General features: G+C 38.5%; 1 protein-coding gene across 1 annotated transcript in view; it reads right to left on the bottom strand.

Moving 5' to 3' along the window:
- Positions 1–637: 637 nt before the first annotated feature.
- Positions 638–11,217, bottom strand: part of cped1 (cadherin-like and PC-esterase domain containing 1) — a 49,472-nt gene continuing 38,892 nt past the window's right edge. The window contains exons 15-21 of the mRNA XM_084406226.1: positions 9,824–9,941; positions 8,649–8,785; positions 5,314–5,534; positions 4,630–4,731; positions 4,342–4,429; positions 4,101–4,247; positions 638–2,188 (exon numbers count right to left, since the gene is read on the bottom strand). Coding sequence (XP_084262352.1) covers positions 1,949–2,188; positions 4,101–4,247; positions 4,342–4,429; positions 4,630–4,731; positions 5,314–5,534; positions 8,649–8,785; positions 9,824–9,941 — 1,053 coding nt within the window. The 3' untranslated portion in view covers positions 638–1,948. The remainder of the gene's footprint in view (positions 2,189–4,100; positions 4,248–4,341; positions 4,430–4,629; positions 4,732–5,313; positions 5,535–8,648; positions 8,786–9,823; positions 9,942–11,217) is intronic.

Below are 11,217 nucleotides of genomic sequence, written 5' to 3'. Positions count from 1 at the left end.
AAAAGCGTCGACTATTATAAAATAACTTAAGTAAATTAATCATTTAAATCTATATTTTATTATTAGTGAAACTTATATATAGATACATATATATAAACGTTAAAGTGGATCTTCCCAAATGGGGATGATAAGGATTTCGATTTTGCTTATAAAACATAAATAACTAAAACGACGAGCACAGAGTATATTTGCTACTTTTACGTGCTACTTTGTTTTCGCCCATAGTTATTGATAATCAACTTTAATAATGATTTCTAATATATTAGTCGAAACCACCATACATTCCTCATACATTCCTGATTTGGAGTCGATTAAGGGGGACTTACGTCTTACTATGGGGGTACAAAAAAAAGTTGGGGAAAACTGCCTTAGATAATCAATAAAAAAAAAAAAAACATGAGTAAAAAGTAAAAAGTTGATATGTAATTATATCATAAAAAGGACTATGATAATGCTATAAAAAGGCTTTTTGAATACATTTTAATAAAAAGGGTTCTTTTTCAGCAAAAGTTTTATATTTGCATAAACTACACTACACGTCAAATTATTTTTCTGCTAAAATAGCCTGTGACCTAAATGGTAGAATCAAATTAAATATAAGAAGAAGAAGAAGAAGAAAAAGAACCAGTTTGTTTTAAATTATGAAAATATACATTTTTAATTGTTTGTGATGTTAAGTTACATTTCATGTTGACTGTTGGAATCACACATTTCATGTAGGTTACAACCAGACAGATACCTTGGCACAGCCCTTTATAAAATTCAAAACATATGTAATAAATTGACCCTAAAACTCATGTCAATAAGAGAGTAATCACGCGCTGCGGAATCTTTACGTGTCACCTCATGCGGGTTCATGGGTTCTTTTATATTACTTCAAGTAACTGGTGGGAAGATACGTTATTTTATGAGACATTTCAAACTTCCAGCACCACTTCCTGTTTAACGTAAATTATGGACAACCGAAACATCATGCATTCCAGCAATTTAGAGTAAATCCAGCAACAATATAAAAATTCTTACCATCAAAAAAGTATAAATAACCTCTTCTTTGTAAACAGCATTTATAACATTTTACACAGATTATTATTAAAGGCACTAGAAAACACTGGTAGAAAAATAAATGTAGAAATAGAAAATAAACATAGAAATATGTGTGAGGAACATAAGACAGTAATACTACAACATAAAATATACTTCATAAGACCTTTGGCATAGAACATACTTCATAAATACTTGATGAACCTGGCATGTGAAGGAAAGGGGGTGTAAAGCTAGACTTCAAAACATTGCCCGAGCTTCCATAAAAGTGACAATGTGAGGCAGGGTGACATCAAAGGCACTCCATAGCAGCTGCAAAACGTTCCCAAAACATGTTGGGAACATTTCAGCCCATGGTTCAGCAGTAGTAGCATTGTGGGAATGTTGCATGAGCGTTGTAGGAACGTTTTTGAAAGGCTGTTTGAAGAACTGTCTTCACAGTTTTTTTCATCAGCATCGCACTGCAGCCACTGCCTGCCCTTAAGCCACAGCTGCCAAAGTCATTTGACAGGGCTTCAGGGGGTCTCATTGAACCCTCCGCACCCCTTTTCCATCTGGATCGCTCTACACAGAAACACACATGCACAAACAGACACCTACCTAACTCGCCCTCCAATTTACCACTTTGATACAGCATATGGTTTAGTAGATTTAGACCAGTGGTTCTCAAAGTGTGGGGTGCGCCCCCCGGGGATTTTTTTTAAAGGTTTAAGGTTTATGACGAAAAAGTTTGAGAACCACTGATTTAGACCAATCGGTGTGCACAATTTAGCCCTTTCTCAACACATTGAGCACACACACACACACACATACACATATATATATACATATACATAGCTCATTCAGACACACACACACCTGAACAACAAGCACAGGTTAGCGTCACCAGCCGCTAAATGTCTTTTTGTCACTGTTGGCGAATGGTCCCGTTGACGGCGTGATTCACACATATCCTGCTGAGGAAGATCTCAGAGTACACCGCGTTCACTGGTCCCTTTACGTGGTAGGACACGTCAGGTGGAGACGATGGATCCTCGTGCTGTTGAAGCCCCGTTTGCTCGTTGGCCGGGTTCCCACTTTCTCCACCAAGCTTCAGGATCTTCAAATTACTTTGGGAAGCAGCAGTTGGAAAGGGAAGCTTATAGACCTGCAAACAAAGTAAAATGATCTTCAAAGACATTTCTTGGTCAATCTGATTTCTTTAGAATCATCTGAGCTAATCGATGATCTATGCCAGGGGTTTTCAAACCTGCCCCTGTCCCTGTCTCCCTCATCTACACCCAATTCAGGTCTTGGAGTCTCTACTAATGATGAGGAGTTGACATACAAAATGTGCAGTGGGGTGCTCCAACACAGGTTTGAAAACCCCTGATCTTTGCCATATTAAAGCATTAGTGCCCATCCACTTTTTCAGCAGCATTGAGAAGTATTTTTCCCACTGGGAATTTAAAAAAGTCTTCGTTAAAGATTTATAAGTCAGGAACCAAGCCAACCAGCAACAAGGCGAATCACAAAATCACAACAATGCAAAGTTTATTTGAAGCAAAAAAGTATTTGAAAATGGGACAAAAAGACAAAGGTACAAGGATGTGTACTTAATGGCTTTAATAAGGGGAAAAAACTACAATCCCATGAAGCACTGCGAACAACAATTAAAAATGGAGAAATGTAAAAGTATTCATCTATAGAAAAAAATTGCCTGGTTACGACTCCCAGATTGGTGGGATTTTCCTCATGGACAATGTAGTTTTCCCCCACAAATTCAGCTGTTAAACAATTATTTCAAAAATAAGTTGAAACAATGCGGGTTGATCGCTTCAACAAAAGCATATAGCATTGGTTAACAACTTTGAAGCTCACATTGTCTGTCTTTAATGGTTCATAAGTTACTGTTAAAAATCTATTTCCTAATGGAGAAAATGGGCAGTTTTTACTTCCAGACCCCGACTGTTGCACCCAATACACAGGGAATGAGAGATTTTGATCATGTAAGCAAATAACCTATCTGCGTGTGTGGCTCCGTTCTCTGACATGGGACACATTTTTTAAATTAGGAATCTAGTCTTTATCCCCTTTCAGTTTTATATCCTCTTTAAATGGCCAATTCTTATTAGCTCCCTGCTCTACAAAATACTTAACAGTTAAGAACTTGTTTCCTCTGAGCACTAAATAACAACAAAAAAAGAAAAAGAAAAAACCAAACAACGGCTCCTTTAAAACTTAAGCTAAAGACCCTTATGTGTCGTTAAGTTTGTCTGGTCTAAATCTGCTGGGCTGTTGTCAGATGTGGCCACTCTACAGTGATATCAGTCCCATATGTGAGCAGGTTTGGTGTTTCTACCACCACTTCACACACTTAGTGAGCTAATACATCTGTTCCCAACCTGCTCTTTATTGGCTAATAAAAACCTGCCTAATTGCTAATTACTCATTAACTGATCCGCAAATCACATTTAGGGTGAAGTAAAAAAAGGAATGGCTTCTCTTGTAAAAGATTTATGGGACTGGAAGGCTGGAAAAGTGTTTCTAGCAGGATCTGGGAGTGCGATTGGTAGAACTGTTTCATTCACACACATGTATGTGTGGATCTAAAAAAACACAATGTCAATTAGATTTGCCTTCTGCGCAGTGAATTACATCCATAATAATATAACTACAGATACAAATTTACAGAATTAGCCAATACAGAGACCCAAGTTCAACAACATGGTTATTAAAATAAGTTGGCTTTAAAATTTAAAATGGCTTTAAATGAATAGAAGTGTCTATGCGAGGCGTAACTGGGCTTTCATTCATTTTAAATCATTGTATAACACTTTTTACTGTAGTACAGAATTACTATTGAACCGTTTGGGGCCTGTAAGATTGTGTAATCAGTGTCCAATGATCCTTGAAAAGGTTATTGGTGATTAGAAAGAACAGCACTTCAAAAGAACAGCATTTATTTGAAATAAATATTATAAATGCATCCTTTTATAATGAGTTCTCAGTTTATAAAAATATTCATTTCTACCACAAACTTTTGAACGGTAGTGTTAATCTCTTTTTTTTTCTTTTACCTCATGAAAATGGCAGGCACATCGTCCCTGCAGGAACTCCTTATAACGACCCATAGTGATGCTGAGAGTGTCAATGACCTCAAATCCAAGACGCTTGGCACTTTCCAGAATATTCTTGTTCACATTATAGAGTTCTTGCACTCCATTCTAGAACCAATGAATGAAGATGATAAAGACTGTCAATAAATGAATAAATACAGACCAGATCCAAGGACCTCTCATGGTCTCCAGTGGTCCTTACCAGTGGAAGGGAGCGAATACCATCCACAGGCAGATGGAAACCCATTCCTAAAGACTTCACCACCACCATGATGTTCTCGAGACCCTCCCTTGGAGATAAATTAGAGATATGATGTTAAGTATTAAAAGCCACACAGTCAGATTGGTAGAAACCACACAAAGCAAAACCAGCAACCTTATAAAGGAAGAAAAGTATTTGCCATTGGAACTTTGTTAATTAAAATGTGGTCAACTCAAGCTAATAATGAACAGGCTGTGGCATTTGTGTGGCATTTGTGTACATGTTTACCTCTGTAAAACCTGTTGAATGGTCCTCAAATGGTTCAGGTTCAGCCACTGCACCCCTCCAGCGACCAGCACTGTCTGAGGTGAGTTCTCCAGGGGTTGTGACCTGTCCCGGTGGAAGTGGTTTTAAAGGAGAGGTTAAAGATCAACACCACTTGATGCCAAGAACTGACCCACAATTCCAAATAAAAAAATAAATAAAATGTATTCAAACTGCAAACTGTTTCGTTTTCCACCACTAAAACAAAATCGAAATCCTGCTTATTAATTTCATTTTGCAAAAACAAAAAGTGTCAGATCATTCAAGCAGCTCCCAAAACACGTCCCTAACAGATGCACACTAAAACACACTCAAACACAAACACAATCACATCTGTGCTGCATATCCCACCCTTCTGCCCACATCAGTAGCTGTGTGAGATCAACAGCGCGCTGAGCCAGCAGCGGTTACCGTTCCTGCTGAGATACTCTGATCTGACACACAGACTGCCAACCACATACAGCCCACATCCCACCATCAAACACGCTGCCAGAGTCATTCAGTGTGTTAACAAGGCCTTTACCACCGACACCAAACCCTCACATTCACAGCTTAATGGGTGCAATCCACAGCCACATGGAGCCACAGCCACAGCCACAAACGTCCTCCAGCGTGCATGTACACACACACACACACACACACACACACCTTTCTAGAAGTTGCTGCAGAGCTCTTTGGAAGGTGGGTCTCTGGGACTTTGGCAGCCAGAATTGTGGGTAATAGGAGTAGCTGACGATAGTTCGGCCCTGGTTCAGGTTGTGGTAGACGATGGTGTCGTGGGCCTTGTCCCAGTCCTCCAGCGTGGTGTTCACCCTTTCCATCAGGTAGTACATCATCCCTCGATTGGTGGAGTCACCGATAAACAGGACCTGGGTGAAAACATGCACATACGTCAGATGTTGTAAGACATGGACTGACTTCTTAAACCCAGATCTTGTCAAGTCAAAAAATAGACTGCACAGTACACACAATCCTTCAATTAAAAGGCGCAAGTCAGTCTTTGTGTTTTACTATGCATCTTCTTTTACAACAGATCTTTCCAAAAGGTTTTTAAAACATAATACCAAATTATTATTCTGTTGGTCATGTGATCTCAACATGGCTGCCTCCAAGAGGGGTCCAGTGTTGGGTAAGTTACTCTAAAAAAGTAATTAATTACTAGCTACTAATTGAACATTCAACAATGCAATTTGATTACTGTTAATTAGTCTCTCTAAAAGTCTCTTTATTAGTCTCTCTAGTATCTCTCTTTTTTATGCTATGACTGGGTGTGTATGACTGTGTGTGTTTATGTATGCTGCTAATGCTGCTATATGTTCTTATAACTAGCACTAGCACTTAAATTATATTTTTACAGACTCAATGAATGATGCACTGACTGGAGAGCACTTTAAATTTCGTTGTACCTGTGACAATGACAATAAAGATTCTATTCTATTCTATTCTAAAAAGTATTGCATTAAATTATATGTAATTAATTACACCCAAGACTGGGCCCACTCCTGTGTAAAATGAAACCGCTTTTTCTAAGCTACTAATTTTAGTCTCTTTATCTCATGTGAGGATTTATGTTGGTCCAAAATACTACTAACTTCTTTTTCAGGAAGCTTCTAGTATACAGTAAGTACTTCAAGTATATTAGTGTAATGAATACGGCATATTTATAGTATTAGACTGGTATAAATCTTACCAATTCAAAAACTGATTTATTTTATTTTATTTTATTTAAATCACTGAAAGAAAGGTCAAAAAAGGATTAATGCAAAAAAAAAAAAAAAAATTATTGAATGAAAGCTAAATAAATAGGCCTACATAATTATGATTATTCCAATTATTAAAAAGTCCCTTATGAGCACCAGACTGCAGTCAATCAACCCAAATGCAAGGAAGTGAATAAATAATGTCATTATAAGGGTAATAATTACAATATGCTCTGCTGAGCATCACAGCTGCCACGAAGCACTTCAAAAGAGTCTGATAAGCTTGGATGTGCGTCTGTGTGTGCGCTTCTGGAGTGAAGTTGGCAGGAATGCCAGTCTAAATCACAAGATCTCAGGGAGTGGGCATTGGAGACATACTTACAAGATTAAGGACAAATACTTTCAGCAAGAAGTCAGAAGTTGCACTCATGTTGTTCCGAACCTGTATTCTGTATTTTTTTCCCCAGTGGAATACAAAATAAGTTGTTGTTTTTTTTCACTTGTGGCATACAACAACAGTTCATACAGTGTCCAGAGGCTGTAAATAAGATAAATGTATTTTGTACAAGAAAATTAACAGCATACAAATTTGAAATGACACTGTGAACTCAAACCGAAGCACAGGGCTGCCTTGAGACTGCAGAAATGGATTTAACATGAAACAAATTCATGAGTATAACTCTAGTCCTTGACAATCTAAAGCTCTTTTATTTGAAACAATCTTTCCTGAAGAGTCACTGTTTTCCTGTTGGAAGGGCTCGCAGTCAGAAGGTTGTGGTTTGTCTGTATAGCGAGAGCTTGGGCCCTTGTGTAATGTGGTTATTTTTTGTGTCAGATCTGATCTTGTGAGTCTTATATCGAGAAAAGTGGAAAGAGTCATGCTGTCAAGATGAGCGCTGAGGGAGTGTTTGAAGGGGGAACAGACTGTAGGCTTGACACACGGCTCTGAAAACCCCTGCTGGGCTTTAGGCAATAATTTAAAAAAACAACCCAAAACACAGGAGGTGAGCAGATCACATTAAGCTAAAAAACTAAAATAAAAAATAAAAATAAAATGTAGAACACAAGAGAATATGGTTTTCTTTCCCAGAATCCTTTTCCCTCTTCTTTCTGAGGAATTTACAGCATACTTATACGCACATATTTAAAAGCAGCAGTGTAATTGAATCATGCGGCTGATGTGAGCTCAGCACCTGCTGTTAGTCTCTGATCAACAGCTGCTCTCTGCCAATGGAACTTCAATGCTATTTGCCTTCCACATTAATTTATTCTTCAGTACGGTATATACACACATGGAAAAGCTGTCAGCTGCAGAAGAACCAGTGAAATGTATTTTAACATCAAGGAAGAGAGCAATTTCAAACAGTTGATTTAAACTGAGTACTGTAAACACTTTATAATAATTTCCATTAACGAGTCATTCGAATATTGTCCCGTGTACACAAACAACGATAACTACAACAATAACTATATTAGCATCCATTTCTGCGGATGATACCATTCTGTTTATTCTAAGCGCATGCTTGTCTGCCACTTTAAATGCTTGAGATCGTTATAGCAGGATGGATTCTGATTGGCTGTCAAAGTTTTTATCGTTCATCGGCTAGATAAAATCGTTCTAAAAGTGATTCCAACAATATTGTTTATATGTGGTGTTGTCGTTATAGCTGTGGTGTGAATTCTGCTATTCTTCAATACTGAGAACAATATTTAGAATATATCTTTATCGTAATCTTTATAGTTATCATCATTCTTGGTGTGAATGGGCCTTTACACTACCGTTCAAAAGTTTGAAGTCAGTAAGAGTTTTTTTTTTTTTTTTAATTGTTAAATTATCAAAAATGACTGTAAAGACATTTATAATGTTAGAAAAGATTTCTATTTCAAATAACTGCTGTTCATTTAAACTTTTTTTCATCCTAAAAAAGAATCCTGAAAAATACGTATCATGGTTTCCACAGAAATATTCGTTTTCAACATGGACAATAATAAGAAATGTAATGGAGTAATGATACTGAAAATTCAGCGTTGCCATCACAGAAATACATTATATTTTCAAGTATATTAAAACAGAAACCAGTTATTTTAAATTGTAATAATATTTCACAATATTACTGTATTATGATCAAATAAATGTAGCATTGGTGAGAATAAGAGACTTCTTTCAAACACACACACACACACACACACACACACACACACACACACACACACACACACACACACACACACACACACACACACGCTCACACACAAATCTGTTTTTGGTTCCTGGTTCCTCACCTTCCGGTCCATCATGCAGGTTTGCAACTGAGGTTGGTCCAGCAAGGGGTGATAACATCTGTCGGGTTGCCAGGCAACCTCTCTCCAATCACAAGTCCTGTTATCTGAGCAGCTCAGGCAAGGGACGACCCAACGACCTGACAGAGATGTAAAATATTCTTTATAGTGGACTATACTAAATTTCTATGACAACATCTACTCAAATTACAGTGTTCGCATGTGATTCACAGTGGAGTGAATCTCTGTGAAGGTTTAAGCCTTCTACAGCTGTATATCAAAAGTTGACCATAAAATGCTGAATTAGGTGGGAAACTTTGCAGCTGGACCAGTTATATAAATCACATATTTTTCTCTTTAATTGCTCTTTTTCTTTGGACCTTTTATCCATAAAATGTATTTAGCTCGCATAATTTCATTGTCATTTATTTGGAGATTACGGTTGCATTCTGTATTGTTGTGCATTTGATAAATACACCTTGATTTAACTTTCAGATTTTCGAGTTTCAGAAGGAAATGTAATTAGATGGGTTCTCACACACAAACAAAGTTTATAACTCCATCTCGAACAGTTAGTTAAAGTAGTTCCCCGCTGTCTTTGATGCACTACCCTGCTGAGGACGGTCTTTTTACTTTTATAGCACTGACTGAAAACCTCCTCTGAACTCTAACCTGGTGGCTTTACATCTAAAAGGCCTAGCAGCTGAACATACTCACTGAAGCGAAACCTGCAGAAGGACAGCCTGTATGAAATGATTATTTTCCCCCATAAAGTCAGCATTGAGGCCCTAACCTATTAATTGAGCAATGATTCAACTCAAGCAATGAATCACATTATCACACTGTAAAAGCAGACATAAATTACCAAAACTCACTAGCAAACCTTTCCCATCCTCGAGTGGAGCGGCTAATAAACCGTGAATCTCGTGCTTATATGGCCAAACGCACGATTAACTACTTTGCAACTGAAATGTGGTTTTAGGGCCAACACTGTCATTCAGAGGAAAAATAGGTGGAAAATTTATCATCTGTCAACAAAACAGACAATCTGTGACCGGTATGACTTTTTGAGTTACTACCTTATATGTAAAAAACAGGACTGTAAATCTTAAAAGCAAGTTTCTGATTCAAATTTTAGATACTTTACTGGAAGAACTCAAAACCTGGAAGAAACCTACCAGGTTCATCTCCTGAGAGGCAAGGCCGAGGCGAGACCTGGGCCTCTACTGAAGATCTCGACCCTGGAATGGGCTCCAAACCGCAGGGCTGATCTGGTCTGACCACCAGGCCACAGTCCTGCAGAAATACAGTGGAAAAAGAAAGAGAAACAGGTGAGTTTTGAGTCTGGAAAGATATTCTGAGATGCTGGTTGCACTCCTGTGTTAAAAATGTAAGCGCTCAAGACAATAAAATCGCCCTTTGATGGATAAAGATTGAGTTGTTTTGAAGTTTCCATAGCTTTCTCCACCCTAGCTTTCATGTGTCTGCATACACAAGGTTCCTCATGGACAAATTAAAGCAGGCGCGCCGCCTGACGCCTGCCCTGCGGCCTTGCCCCTTGTTATGGGTCAAGGGTCGAACAAACCAAACAGGCTAAATGACAGCAGCGAGCCTGCTCCGCCGACCCCTGAAGTCCCTCACGGGAGCCATCGGGTCTGGCTCCACTTCAGAAGACCGGCTCTCTGTTGACTCTTTTGCTTGCCCCCTTCCTTAACACTTTGCACAGGGGCTTCTCGAGGCCACGTAACATTCCCCAAGTTCCTGCCGCTGTTCTCGACAAAGTGCCACAAGACAACTTAACAGGGATTTTCTTGTTCGTACCTGCACACAGTGCGTGCGTGCAAACACGAGCGGGCTTTTGATTCTGAGCAGCCCAGCATAAATCAGAAGGCTCATCCGAGCCTGGCGGAAACCATCTAGCGCTTTATGCATCAGAGCCGGCGAAAATTTAGCATCCCTCCGGAAAGGAAAATGCGTGTAATTAATTCACATTCGGAGGGCGAACAAAAACCCTTCATTTTATCTCCCTCATCTGTCATTTTTCCATTCCCTGGAGAAGAAAATGATGGACTAAAGAGTTTCTTCCAAGGTCAGGTACTCTCAGGATTTTACAGTGATGGTTTAGCAGGGGAGTCAGTGGGTGAATCCTTCTGCCTTCATATCACCAGAGAATAATGAATCAAGAGCACCTGGTTAATAACGATTTCACAAAACAAGTATGAATGAGAGGAACATGAGGAACTGGGGAGTAGAATAAAAAAATGAGAACAATTTAAAGTTGATGAAAGGGAATTTGACAGTACTTACTCATTCTCTAAAGTCATTTTATAGGTTCTGTGAAACTCATTGGTGATATTTCATACTCAGAGACTCCTAACTCTTCGAATTAAGACATATTTGTGTGCACCATTTATGTTACAGACATAAATTATACTTCAAATGTAGGGATGTAAGTGGTATTGCTATATAATTTTGCCATGCATGCACTGCATGTGTGCATGTTTTCAGGGAGTGTGTGAACATTTAAGCTTGAAAGCTTTACTGAACCATTAGTGTTGGTTACAAAGTGCAG

This window comes from Rutilus rutilus, assembly GCF_951802725.1.
Source record: "Rutilus rutilus genome assembly, chromosome: 4".
NCBI classification, from domain to species: Eukaryota; Metazoa; Chordata; class Actinopteri; order Cypriniformes; family Leuciscidae; genus Rutilus; species Rutilus rutilus.
Note: the sequence above shows the minus strand (reverse complement) of the source record. Positions and strands in the feature narration are given on the sequence as shown.